The 13,891-nt window shown below is 38.7% G+C and overlaps 1 protein-coding gene across 1 annotated transcript in view; it reads left to right on the top strand.

The window, feature by feature from the left end:
* UGDH (UDP-glucose 6-dehydrogenase) overlaps positions 1-13,462 on the top strand; it is a 28,455-nt gene extending 14,993 nt beyond the window's left edge. The window contains exons 4-12 of the mRNA XM_037529756.2: positions 1,955-2,155; positions 2,273-2,470; positions 4,351-4,498; positions 7,019-7,113; positions 8,561-8,691; positions 9,197-9,330; positions 9,745-9,836; positions 9,951-10,061; positions 12,107-13,462. Coding sequence (XP_037385653.1) covers positions 1,955-2,155; positions 2,273-2,470; positions 4,351-4,498; positions 7,019-7,113; positions 8,561-8,691; positions 9,197-9,330; positions 9,745-9,836; positions 9,951-10,061; positions 12,107-12,217 — 1,221 coding nt within the window. The 3' untranslated portion in view covers positions 12,218-13,462. The remainder of the gene's footprint in view (positions 1-1,954; positions 2,156-2,272; positions 2,471-4,350; positions 4,499-7,018; positions 7,114-8,560; positions 8,692-9,196; positions 9,331-9,744; positions 9,837-9,950; positions 10,062-12,106) is intronic.
* The last annotated feature ends 429 nt before the right edge of the window (positions 13,463-13,891 follow it).

The raw sequence follows: 13,891 nt of genomic DNA, 5'->3' as shown, positions 1-13,891 counted from the left end.
TCAATAAGGGGTTGTTTTTTGACTGGTGAGACAAAAGCATTACTGTGAGGATATGTGAATCCCAGGAAAAAGTGGCAATGCAGCCAGTGGTAAAACCATGTTATGAATTCAGTCTCTCTTTTAGGCCTCCTTAATTACTTCAGAGAAAGTGATGCAGCATCTATGACTCACCTACACATTCCCTACTTAAGTTTGCAGAGAGTTAGGGTAGAGACATCGAAAATGAAAAAAATATTTTGGAGTATACTTGGAGAAAATCAACAAGTTATCTTGTTGAATAACTTGTACCTGTAATGGGAATAGGGAAATTTTCTGTCAAAATAATGTTTTAAAAAGATCTATTTTCAAACAGTAGAGTCCACCTCAGGGTGTGCTGGCACAAAGAGCTTGTTTTCCACTTGCCTCTCTGCTCATCCAACCTGAGCTGCCCTGAATCTTTCCAAGCTACTACTTTGTGTGCATGTTTGAGCAACTTATTATTATATATAACAGGATCTGCCATCTAGTTCCCATCATTCTCTGGATAAGATTTTTGTTTGTTTGTTTGTAGTATACTTTTCATTATGGAAAATATCAAACTTATAGAAAACATGCTGACAGTAGTAATATAATGAACCCCTGTTTACCCAGGAGAAGCCATGTTGTCATCACCATAACCAGCATGTCATACCTTACCCATTCTGTACTCCATTGCACCCTGACTTCCACATTTAAGTCTTTTCCTAATTTGTTCCATGCATATAAACAAGTTTTCTCTCACTTGTCTTACCTCAAGTCAGTTTCAAGTTTTGGTTTATTTTGACTTGATTCCTTTAGTTAGTATCCCATTAGGTTATAAGCTTGTCTAGAGAAGAGAATTGATGCATTTTACCACTGGTTCAAAACCAATCCCTGTATAGAATTGGAAACTTTCTTAGAACACTTTCATTTTTATCAGATCATCACAAAACTCATTTGTTAGGCTTTAGAGAGACTGATAGCCTCACTTTCCAATTAGATCATTGAGACAAAAGCAACCACACTTTCCCAAGGTTACCTGATACAGTTAAGCCAAAACTAAATGCTTAGGTTCTGAACTCATGGTTTATTTTTCTTTCTGCTTGATAGCCTTTGTCTACATTGTAGTCTGTATCTTAAAGATGCTAGATAATTTTTAGCTTTTATGAGCCAAGAAAGCATTTTTAAGTGATGCTGCAAATATTTTTTAAAACTAACTATAGGGGGCCTCCCCGGTGGCGCAGCGGTTGAGCGCTGGGTTGCGAAGCTGCCCGCGGCCTCTGCGGCGCCGGTTCGATCCCCGGCTGCTCCCCGGCCACTGGAGGAGGGTCCCACATGGCGTGCAGACTTCTCCTGCCGCCCGCTGCTCCCCTCAGCAGTGTACTTCGGTCCTTCTGCCTGCTCTGCTCCCCGCTCTGGCTCTGGTGAATTCTCTCACCCTCCCGCGCTTCTGACTGTACCCAGTGCATGTATAAACAAAACAAACAAACCAGCAAACAAATAAATAAAGCATGCCTCTATTAAAAAAAAAAAAAAAAAAAAAACAAAAAACTAACTATAGGTTTGTAAATAAGAGTAGAAAAGGAGTGTAAGTTTAGCTTTAAAGGCCAACATAATAAAAACCTATATCTCATTTCAGACTATGAACTCCTTTAGGAAAAAACTGTTTCATTCATCTTTATATCTCTAGGTCTTAGCGTGGAACGTACCTGTCCTAGTATCTAACATACATATGGCAGCTTCTCAACAAAAATGTATTGAATGCTTTCTGCAGATGCTTCAAGCTGTTGCTTCTGATGATTATATAATGTATTATTTCTGTGGAACTAATAGGGTTAAATCAGGGCTACTGATGATTGCTAGCTTCCCACTTGACCAGTTCGTTGATAGTCCAGGGGATATCTTGAAATCACTCTATATCTTACACACTGTTATTAATCTCATATCCTTTCATCAGGTGAACACTCCAACAAAAACCTATGGAATGGGCAAAGGCCGTGCAGCAGATCTGAAGTATATTGAAGCTTGTGCTAGACGCATTGTGCAAAATTCCCATGGGTACAAAATTGTAACCGAGAAAAGCACAGTTCCAGTGCGGGCAGCAGAAAGTATTCGTCGAATATTTGATGCAAATACAAAACCCAATTTGAATTTACAGGTATTAAAAAAAAAGGAGCGTAAGACTGGTTCTTTTTATGTATTGATAAATATTGATGCTTTAAAGTGGCCCACCATTCATTCTAGCTTTAAGCTTTCCTTGACCTTGGGATTCCAGGTGCTGTCCAACCCTGAGTTCTTAGCAGAAGGAACAGCCATCAAGGACTTAAAGAATCCCGACAGAGTACTGATTGGAGGAGATGAAACCCCTGAGGGTCAGAAGGCTGTGCAGGCACTGTGTGCTGTATATGAGCACTGGGTTCCCAGAGACAAGATTCTCACCACTAACACTTGGTCTTCAGAACTTTCCAAACTGGTTGGTATCTAGCATCAGCTTTCCATTAAATTTATTTATTTGTTTATTTTAAAGATTTATTTATTTTTATACAAGAGCTGGGGTACAGACCAGAGGCACGGGAGGGTGAGAGGATTCACCAAAGACAGAGTGGGAAGCAGAACAGGCAGACGACCGAGATACACTGCTGAGGGGAGCAGCGGGCAAGACAGGAGAGGTCTGCTGCGCCATGTGGGATACTCGCTGGCCGGCCAGGATCGAACCCACAGTGCAGACGCTGCGGACAGCTTCCCTGCGCCACCAGGGAGGCCCTTCCCATTAAATTTATTTTTTATTTTTTTTTTTAAATGTTTTTTTTTTTTTAATTTTTTTTTTTTTTTTTAAAGATTTATTTATTTTTATTTATTTATTTATACAATCACTGGGTACAGTCAGAAGTGCAAGAGGGTGAGAGAATTCACCAGAGTCAGAGCAGGGAGCAGAACAGGCAGAAGGACCGAAGTACACTGCTGAGGGGAGCAGCGGGCGGCAGGAGAGGTCTGCGCGCCATGTGGGACCCTCCTTCGGTGGCCGGGGAGCAGCCGGGGATCGAACTGGTGCCACAGAGGTCGTGGGCGGTTTCGCAACCCAGCGCTCAACCGCTGCGCCACCGGGGAGGCCCCCTTCCCATTAAATTTAAAGCCAAAGGTTTATTTCTCTTAAACTTGACAAGCTTTCTTACTATTAATAAAAGCTAGACTTTTGGAGATAATATTTTTGTATATTGTAAAATAATTTTTATAAGGAGGATCAAATATCAGGGTGTAGGATATTCTGGAGAAGTCTAAAATTTTAATGAAATGAAGGGTACATTAAAATAGTAATTTTTAAATTACTCTTTTCCTTCTCTTTTTATCCTTCATACTCATCTTTCTTCTTTAATTTAAAATAGTTCTCTTAGCAGCCCATCCATTGCCTCCTCAATTAAGTCCATCAGCAGAGCTCTTCTGCCTGCCTGTGCCTATGCTGTGTTTCTCCTCACCAACCTTCTCCCTTCACAAAGCAGCAGAGGCATCTCTCCTCCCAGGGCTGCCCCCTGTGCCTGTGAAGGCCTCTCTTTTAACAATCCCATCCCTTTCAGGGGCAACTCTTGTGTCCTGCTTGTGTCTGTGCAAGCATCCTTGACTTCCTTCTCTTTTCATAATAAACCTGCTCTCTTTTATTTTTTTAAAAAGATTTATTTATTTATGCATACAAGTACCAGGGTACAGGCCAGAGGCGTGGGGGAGTGGGAGGATCCACCAGAGACAGAATGGGGAACAGAACAGGCAGATTGACTGAAATACACTGCTGAGGGGAGCAGTGGGTGAGTCAGGAAGGTCTGTTGTGCCATGAGTGTTGCTCCCTGGCCGGGAATCGAACTCGTGCTGCAGTGGCTGCCACATGCTTCATAGGTTGCATCTTAACCCCTTGAGCCACCAGGGAGTCCCTAAACCTGCTCTTTTTTTTTTTTTAAAGATTTATTTATTTGTACATACAAGAACTGGGGTACAGGCCAGAGGTGCAGTAATGAGAGAATTCACCAGAGACAGAACAGGGAACAGAATAGGCAGATCTACTGAAATACACTGCTGAGGGGAGCAGCAGGCGAGTCAGGAGAGGTCTGTTGCGCCATGTGGGTAGCTCCCTGGTTGGGGATCGTACTCGTGCTGCAGAGGCTGCAGATAGCTTCATAGTGCTGTGCTTAACCCCTTGCGCCACCAGGGAGGCCCTAAACCTGCTCTTTTAATATTAAAAAAAAATTGAGTCCATCACTAACTTTTATATCTCCTTTAGTAATTTGCATTAGTTCAGTGAATTATTATCTAGATGTGTAAAATTAGTATTTTAGCTCATCGTACTTTTCCTTTTTTTCCCCCCAGGCTGCAAATGCTTTCCTTGCTCAGAGAATCAGCAGCATTAACTCTATAAGTGCCCTCTGTGAGGCAACAGGAGCTGATGTAGAAGAGGTGGCAACAGCCATTGGAATGGACCAGAGAATTGGAAATAAGTTTCTGAAAGCCAGTGTTGGTAAATGGAAATTTTTATGTACATAAAATTGGTTTATTTAGTAGATTTCTAACCTTGTTTAATTTCATGCTTCAAAATATGTATACAAGTAGCCTTCATCCAAGTAGCCTTCATATCAGGGATTTTCTAAGTGAAATTCCTGCTGATATAGTTGCTTATATGGTTTAATAATTACTGACGGAGTAGTCAGATAAACAATTCAGTGTTTTAGGAAGAATAAATTTGTATTTAGTGAGAGCATTTAGGAAGACTACATTTGGAGGCCACATAGGAAATATTTGTGTCACACCTTCTTGAGGTAAATAAGGAAAAAGTCCATATTGTTTGCTTTTCCCAATGTTTGTTATAGGGTGAAACAAAGTTGATCCTTATCATTTGTGGATTATGTATTTGTGAATTAGTCTACCCACTTAAATTTAAAAGTTTTTTAAAAAAAAATTTATGTATATAAGAACTGGGGTGTAGGCCAGAGGTGTGGGGGTTGAGAGGATTCACCAGAGACAGAGTGGGGAGCAGAACAGGCAAATCTACTGAAATAAACTGCTGAGGGGAGCAGTGGGCAAGACAGGAGAGGTCTGCTGCACCATATGGGTAGCTCCCTGGCCAGGGATCGAACTTGTGCTGCGTGGCTGCAGATAGCTTCATAGTGCTGAGACTTAATCCCTTGTGCCACCAGGAAAGCCCCCCACTAAAATTTATTTGTATCCCACAACCAATCATCATGGTGCTTTCATGGTTTTTGGCAGACATAAATTGCAAAAACTTTGAGTGACTCTGCAGTTACATTCCCAGCTGAAGTTGAATAAGGTGATGCTCTTGCTTTTCTGTTTCATCCTATAAACAAGTGGTCATTTTGTGTTCTGGTTAATGCCACATGTATCACTTTTTTGTGCTTTTTGTTGATGATTAAAATGGCTCTCACACAGACTGTTGAGGTGCTGCTGCCTAGTGTTGTGAAATGCCAGAGGCTCTGCTGTACCTTACAGAGAAAATATACATTAGATAAGCTTCATTCAGGCATGAATTATAGTACTTTGGGCTATGAGTTCAATGGTAATGATGCAACAAATAAACATTAATACCCATCAAACAAGATTAGGTATCGATTGGTTGACAAAAATGTGACCAGAAGCTCACTGGAACTTGATCCTGTGTTTTGCCAAGCAACAATATTTCAGTATTTGCTAATTCATAGTTCATGGTAATTTTGTAGAATGTAACTATCAAGAATAAGGAGAATTGACTGTATTTTTACATATAAGTTAGTAAGGCTAGTGTAAAAGAGTCTTGTATATATATATTGGACCATAGATGTCCCTATCTATATTTCTGGGACCTTTTGCCATTTCACATTACTTATTTCTCTGGCCTTTTCTATTTTTTTCTTTTTTATTCTACCTGCTCTTTAATAAAATTAGCTACTATTTTTTAGCACCTCCCAAAAAAATTAGCTGGTATTTTATTGAAGTCATATTATATACCAATTTCTCACCCAGCAATTCTATATCTCAGTAGTTTGTAATTTTTATAACCTGCTATGAATGTGCTAATATTTCCTTTATAGAGAAGATCAAGGATCTGGGAAATTTTTGCAACTTAATCAAAGCCTACAATTGATAAAAGGCTAGGTATTTCTGACCCTGACCTGTGCCCACCCTCAGCATGTACTGCACTAGATCAAGAATAAGAAAACTGCAGCCCTCAGGCCAAACCTGACCCACAGCTTGCTTTATATAAAGTTTTATGGGAACAGGGCCTCCCCGGTGGCGCAGCGGTTGAGCTCTGGGTTGCGAAGCTGCCCGCGGCCTCTGCGGCGCCGGTTCGATCCCCGGCTGCTCCCCGGCCACCGGCGGAGGGATCCCATATGGCGCGCAGACCTCTCCTGCCGCCCGCTGCTCCCCTCAGCAGTGTACTTCGGTCCTTCTGCCTGCTCTGCTCCCCGCTCTGGCTCTGGTGAATTCTCTCACCCTCCCGCGCTTCTGACTGTACCCAGTGCATGTATAAACAAAACAAACAAACAAACAAAATAAATAAATAAAACATGCCTCTATAAAAAAAAAAAAAAAGATTTAAAAAAAATATTAAAAAAAATAAAAATAAAGTTTTATGGGAACATAGATATGCTGAGTAGGTTGTCTATGTCTGCTTTTGAGCTACAAAGTCAGAGTTGAATAGTTGTGCCAGACTGTGGCTGACAAAGTTTAAAATATTTAAAATATCTGGTCCATAAACATTTGACAGCCTTGTGCTAGAATAAGAGAGATGGGTCAGTGATACTAGATGAATGAGGAAAAAATAGAAAATATATCCCTAATAAAGCTTTAGCTAGAAAATTATTTGAAAATTGTGTATAGGGTTGATTAGTTGCTTGCAAATTTCACACAATGTGTAACCCCACCAATTTTCCAACTTTCAAATGTTATTCAGAAATTGTAGCATGATTTACTATGATAGATTTGTCACATGATTCAGTTATATGGTTCTTAAATGAAAATATTGCCATGTCATTTTTTTCTTCAGGTTTTGGTGGGAGCTGCTTTCAAAAAGATGTTCTGAACTTGGTCTATCTCTGTGAGGCTCTGAATTTGCCTGAAGTAGCTCGTTATTGGCAGCAGGTATCTTTATAGTCATCAACTTTTAATTAATCTTTAATTAAAACCCGTCATCCTTTGGGAAGTATTTGGTAAGATTTATTTATTCAGTATCTCAACTATTACTATATTTAGTTTATTTATTTTAGGTTTACTTACTGGGTTTTTTGTTTTTGTTTTTGTCTTTACTAATCAACTATGATGGAAGTTTCTACTAAACCAGAGTTTCTTCTAATTTTATAACTAAATTTAAGCCCAGAGTAAAGCAAACTTTTATTCTTAATTGTAGTTCTTCTCTATCTTGAAAGTCATGAAATCAAAGTTAAGGAAGAACTTGTAATGCCTTCAAGTAGCTTGCCCATAATTTTGTTTTGTACCATTGAAATCCACAGAGCTAAAATTAGAGACCCTTCCCAAGTTGGGAATAGTGTCAGGTTTATTGCATCCTTATGCTGTGCCAGGAACTCTTTTAAATACTTTCATATGTACAATCTCATGTTATCCTCATCACTAATTTTACCTATATCATCTAATACTATCTCCCATTGACAGATGAGAAAACTGTGCTAGGATACATACCTTCCCCAAATATTTTTTCCCAGTTTGTAATTTTTCAGACTTCGGCTGCTGGTGGGAATATAAGTAAATATACTTTTTTTTTTAAAGGGAAATACATACTTTTAAGTTCATTTCACTCAGTCTAGCCTGATGACTTGATCTTGCTGTCCATTGGGGGGACTGCAGGTAAAGCTTTGCTTTTCCAAAACATTTGACCCATTCCCCAAGCTCTCTGGCTTGGTGATGTCCCCCAGAAGCTTAGACTGTTAACAAAAAAATTCTTTTATATTCATCTGATCATCAATCTGAAATCTTGTTTATAAACTCATAGAAGAGTCACAGATTAGCTGATCAGAGACTTTTACTCTCATAACATTCAGTTAATTCATGTGCCAAATGTCCATGGTATCATGGTCCATCCAGAGGCAGGTGTAACTGTCCATTGTTGACTATCCAATTTCCACTCACACTGAAGGGATGGACCTAAGCCTACAAGGGGGAGTACTTTGGGATTTGATTGCTTATAACCTCGCTTCCAACACTCTTGAGACATTAGCTAAGGAGAAGACTGTCTTCAATATACCTTGCTTAGACTGGCCTTATAGCCAGACCCTCAAATGCTTTTACAGTTGAAGCTTAGCTTTGCTCCCTATCTTTACATTCATCTCAGCCTGATGTGTGGAAAATTGAAATGAAATAAAATGAAATGAAAATGAAAATGACTGGGATGGCTTTAAGGAAGGGTAACTTTTTAAAAATTTTTACATCTGTAATACTGAAGAGGTTGGTCAATCTTTTTGTCTCCTTATTCATAAGGCTTTTATCCATACAGTAGTACTCACCACAAAACTCTGAGCAATGTCTGGCACACACTGCCCCTCACTCACTGATTGTTGCACTCTTATGATTTCAGGTCATAGATATGAATGACTACCAGAGACGGAGGTTTGCTTCCCGGATTATAGACAGTCTGTTTAATACAGTGACGGATAAGAAGATAGCTATTTTGGGGTTTGCATTCAAAAAGGACACTGGTGATACAAGGTATCTGTTCTTTAAAGTATTTTAATCCCTTTGAGAGTGTTAACTCCTCATTTTATTTGGATTTTTGGTGGATGTGTGTGAAATACATGTGTGTATATAGCATAAAGAAGAAAAATAGGGCCTCCCCTGGTGGCACAGCAGTTGAGCGCTGGGCTGCGAAGCTGCCCACAGCCTCTGCAGTGCCAGTTCGATCCCCTGCCGCCAGCGAGGGTCCCACGTGGCTTGCAGACCTCTCCTGCCACGCCTGCTGCTCCTCTCAGCAGTGTATTTCTGCCTGTTCTGTTCCCCGCTCTATTTCTGGTGAATCCTCACACCCTCCCGTGCTTCTGACTATACCCAGTGCTTGTATAAATCAATCAATCAATCAATCAATCTTAAAAAAAAAATAAAGAATAAAAATAACTTCTATTTTCTCACAATAGAATCTTATCTGTATATCAAACCTTCTAGGTATTAGAATATATGTCATTTAAAAGCTTAGTAATACTGATTTTTTTTCCTTTAGAGAATCTTCTAGTATATATATTAGCAAATATTTGATGGATGAAGGTGCACACCTCCATATATATGATCCAAAAGTACCAAGGGAACAAATAGTCGTGGATCTTTCTCATCCAGGAGTTTCAGAGGATAACCAAGGTAAGGCTTTGAGTTTCATGCATAAGTGCAGGCCCCCAAACTTGCTCCCCAGAAACCTTTAATTACTCAGTTTTTATCATTCATATCATTGGTTAGGCACTCTTATCAACTTCATTTCTCTAAAATGAAAAAATTCTGAGGCATTGTTTAATCATCTTTGATTAGAAATGCTCAGCTTAAAGTTAGTCTAATGGTTTTCCAACATAGCCTAACAAGTCCCAAGGATATAAAGAAGATCTTTCTGGAGCAAAGATAGGGGTACTACAGACCCCATGCTATTAACCTTACTCACACTTCAGCCAAACCATTCCACTCTGTCAGACCTCAACACTTCCTGCAATCCTAGTGTTAAAATGTGTAATTTCAAATAATTCCTTTCCTATCACCAATTTTCCCTTACTGTTGTGCTTACAGTGTCCCGACTTGTCACCATTTCCAAGGATCCATATGAAGCATGTGATGGTGCCCATGCAGTTGTTATTTGCACCGAGTGGGACATGTTTAAGGTGAGGTGACAGAAATGGTATTAAGGGAAATTGTAATGGTGTTCTAATATCAATTGGGACTGAGTATGTATTCATGTATGTGTTCTAATTGTTCCTTTGCTTCTGTCTTTACAGGAACTGGATTATGAGCGGATTCATAAAAAAATGCTGAAGCCCGCCTTTATCTTTGACGGACGACGTGTCCTGGATGGGCTCCATCATGAACTTCAGACCATTGGCTTCCAGGTAATCACAGCCTGGACTGGTTTTGTTTGTTGGGTCATTTGTTTTTTAGTGGCTTTGAGCTTTAGAACTTTAATATTTTCTCAGTTAGCATTGACATAACTCTGGAGAAACATGGCCATGGGTCAGGTCCCTGGGAAGTCTCTGGGATTTTTGTAACTACTGGTACCTTAAATTTGCCACTTAGAGTTCATAAAGCATTGGTCACCCTTACGAAATATACAGGAAGTCATCAGTTGCCTATCATATAGGGATAAAATGTGCCCTCCTTACCTCATATCATAAAGATCACGTAAGAAAGCATGTTTTTTTTACCCCATGAGCCAACAATACTGCTCTGCTGAACTATCTGCACCACATCAACCTCCTTGGTCACAATACAAATATTTTGAAACATTGTGCCTATAAAACATGGTAGAGTTGTGACATGTTGGTATGGGATTCTATACCTTCTGAGTGCTCAGCTCTGTCCTACTGCTGTAAGAGATGGGAATGAATAATACAGGTGCTAACAAGAAAATTACAGGTGTTTCATTGGTACTGGCAATCCTCTAATTCAAAGTTTGCCAATTAATTATGAAACATCGAGAGAGCTGAAAGAAACCTCTGCCCAGAGCAGTATATTTATGTTGCATCTCTTTCAATTCTACCAGTGGTCCCACAGCATTAATAAGAAGGAGTTACTTTTCATTTCCTCAGAGCAGAGAGCATGGGATAGGAGGTTCAGGAGAAGGTGGGGATGGACAAAGAAACATGCCAGGAGATGGCTATGAGCATCATCCCTGAGTGGAGAAGAGAGGGACAATACTTAGAACTGGCTGCGTGGGTCTGCGCTGCACCTGCCGTCTTGAAGAAGTATCTGATGTGGTTCTCTAACTTACCACCGACTTATTGAAGAGCCTTCTCATTTAGAATTCAGTGCCCATTTCTCACTCCTAGGAGATTCACTTGTAGCAAGAAGCAGATGGCATCGCTGTCTGTTAACACTTCATCAAGGTCCTTGGGGACTATCTCCTCCCCCACCCCCTTAATAACAACATGACTGTATTTTCCAGTCATGACTTAAACTCTGTGATGTTATTTTTAAAGATTATTTACAAAGCCCAGGGGGCCTCCCTGGTGGCACAAGGGGTTAAGAAGCAGCACTATAAAGCAATCTGCAGCCTCTGCAGCACAAGTTCAATCCCCAGCCAGGGAGCTAGTCACATGGTGCAGCAGACCTCTCCTGTCTTGCCCACTGCTCCCCTCAACAGTGTATTTCAGTCAGTCTGCCTGTTCGTTCCCCACTCTGTCTCTGGTGAATCCTCTCACCCCCTGCATCTCTGGCCTGTACTCCAGCTCTTGTATGCATAAATAAATAAATCTTTAAAAAAAAAAATTATTTACAAGGCCCAGACAAATTTTCTCCCATTCTTGTTTTACTCATCTAAGGAGAAGATAAGTAAAGGAATATATATTTAAAACAAGTTTGAATTCTTGTAAAATTTAACTTTCCTAGTAAGGACTAAAAAAATAGGAATGGAATCACTAAATAGAATTGATAGTCACTAACTGGGACAATTAATACAAAGACAAAGTTCTTTGTGACATTTATAACAGTTCTACAGTATATTTACCTATGCTGTAGAAAAGAAAGAAATGTAGAATTATTTAAAAACTGCCATTACAACTTCCACAATTTTTTAGGATAGGACATAAGACTAGTAAGTTAACTGGAATTTGGTCCATTAATTGCTTTCATATATGCTACTAATAAGAGTGGTAAATGCTTTTTATGCTCTACTCTGGGGGTCTCTGATGCAGGGAATGGCAGGAGCAAGTGTCTGGATGTGAGTATCAAAAGTGGATATAGAGTGACCTTAGAGACATAAGAAACACAGAAAGAACCAGAGATCTTTCAAAGCAACCCAGACAGCTTGGGAAATGTTTTCCGCTTTTAAACACAAAATATCTAATTAGATTTTCCCTCTTAGTACACTTGTGTAAGTTTTTACCCTTATGTGTTATAGTTGTTAATATTTTCTTTCTAAAATTTCTTTTCCCCCTAGATCGAAACAATTGGCAAAAAGGTGTCTTCAAAGAGAATTCCATATGCTCCTTCCGGTGAAATTCCGAAGTTTAGTCTTCAGGATCCGCCAAACAAGAAACCCAGAGTATAAACATTGCTATTTTTATTTGTAATTTTTTTTTTTTGGTAATTCAGGATAGTAAATATCTGATATGAAGTGACAAATGAACCAAGTGTTTTTAAGGAAACAAAACTATTTTTTTAATAATCCAGTTTATACTAGCTATATGGGAGTTAGCATATCTGGTAATTATGAATCTAGAGTATTTTTTACATATTTTTATAATATTGTTACCTCAGTGATTGAATGAATGATAATCATGTTAATTTTAATGGTGTTGGTTTTTGTAAAACAAAAATTAAGTTTTGAACACTTTTTACTTTACAAAATGTCCTTAGACACATTATAAAGTATAAAGGGAAAGGCAGTCTTTAGTTTTTCTGATCATTGGTTTATTTACTTGTCATTAAATATATATATTTTAAACCATGAAATTGCTATGCTAACTAGTGGGCTAAAGCTGTTAATCTTTCAGAGAGTGTTTTGGAGACTTAGAGGTTTCTGGCTTAATGAGTAAGGTTTTTCCAAGCCATTTCTTGTCTCTGGACTTAGAAGGTGGATGAGGCCTTTTGTGCCTTTTTGGTGTATATGCTCAGAAGATTTTCCCTATGCTTCCATGTTAAAAGTAACCTTACAAGTATGGTTTGGTTAATGTTCCTTTTGTTTTAATGAGCTACCTTGCTGGTTTTAGGCCCCTCAAATCATCTCTAAATATTTCTAATCAGTCTAAATATGAGCAAAAGTCATTTTTTTTAACATGAAGAGAAAATCAGCATGGGATATTTCAGTCTTTTACTTCTTACCCTCACTAGTCATTTTTTAGTCCAAGAGCCAAAAATATTTGTTACCATGACTTTGCATTTTTATTTTCATTATTCATTGCAATTTTTCCCTTTTTATTTCAGAAAAATCATTATAATAAGTATAATCTCATCTATAAATGTAAAGGTTTCATAATTACATATAGCATATTTCTAAAATAAGAATTTTTTGTCTGTATTTCCATATGCCTTTTTGTATGTCTCTTGCTGACTTGATTGTTTTCTCTTGTGTTTTATCATTATTGGAATATGATGTATGTTCATTTGCTTTTTATGCTCTGCTAAGGGTGTACAAACTGAGCTAAACAGACATAGGCCTCATCCTTTAGGAACTTTGTGGTTCAGTAAGAATACCAAGATCAATATGAGGACAGAGATATCTGTACAGATATCAAATACATAAATAAAATACTCTGCATAAACAACTGTGTGGGTGTATTTTTTGTAAGCGTACAAGTAACTATGAGTTACTGTATGAGTCATGGGTGACATTAGATAGGATAAAAACCACTCCTCACTCTTTTGAGAAAAGGGTATTATATATCATTCTTTCAAATGGTACAAGAAAGGGAGGGCGTTTACTAAAGAGATCAGGTGTTGGCCAACTACAACTCATGAGCCAAATCTGGCCAGCCACTGTGAGTTAACAATGTTTTTTACATTTTTATGGGTTTATATTTTAAATGGCTGTAAAAGTTCCCAATTTTGCTCTGTGACCTGGAAACCCTAAATTATTTGTTGTCTGGCTCTTTAAGAAAGTTTGCAGACCCAAGACTGGAATGTTTGAACATATGATGATGATGATCCCTTACTCATATGACTTTGAAGTGAGGATGAGCTTGTTCATTAGAATTTGCTTACATTTCTGCTTGAAAATATTCTC

This window comes from Talpa occidentalis, unplaced genomic scaffold, assembly GCF_014898055.3.
Source record: "Talpa occidentalis isolate TD23 unplaced genomic scaffold, MPIMG_talOcc4v2.1 talOcc4.6, whole genome shotgun sequence".
Lineage (NCBI taxonomy): Eukaryota > Metazoa > Chordata > Mammalia > Eulipotyphla > Talpidae > Talpa > Talpa occidentalis.
This window is presented reverse-complemented; position numbering and strand designations above follow the sequence as displayed.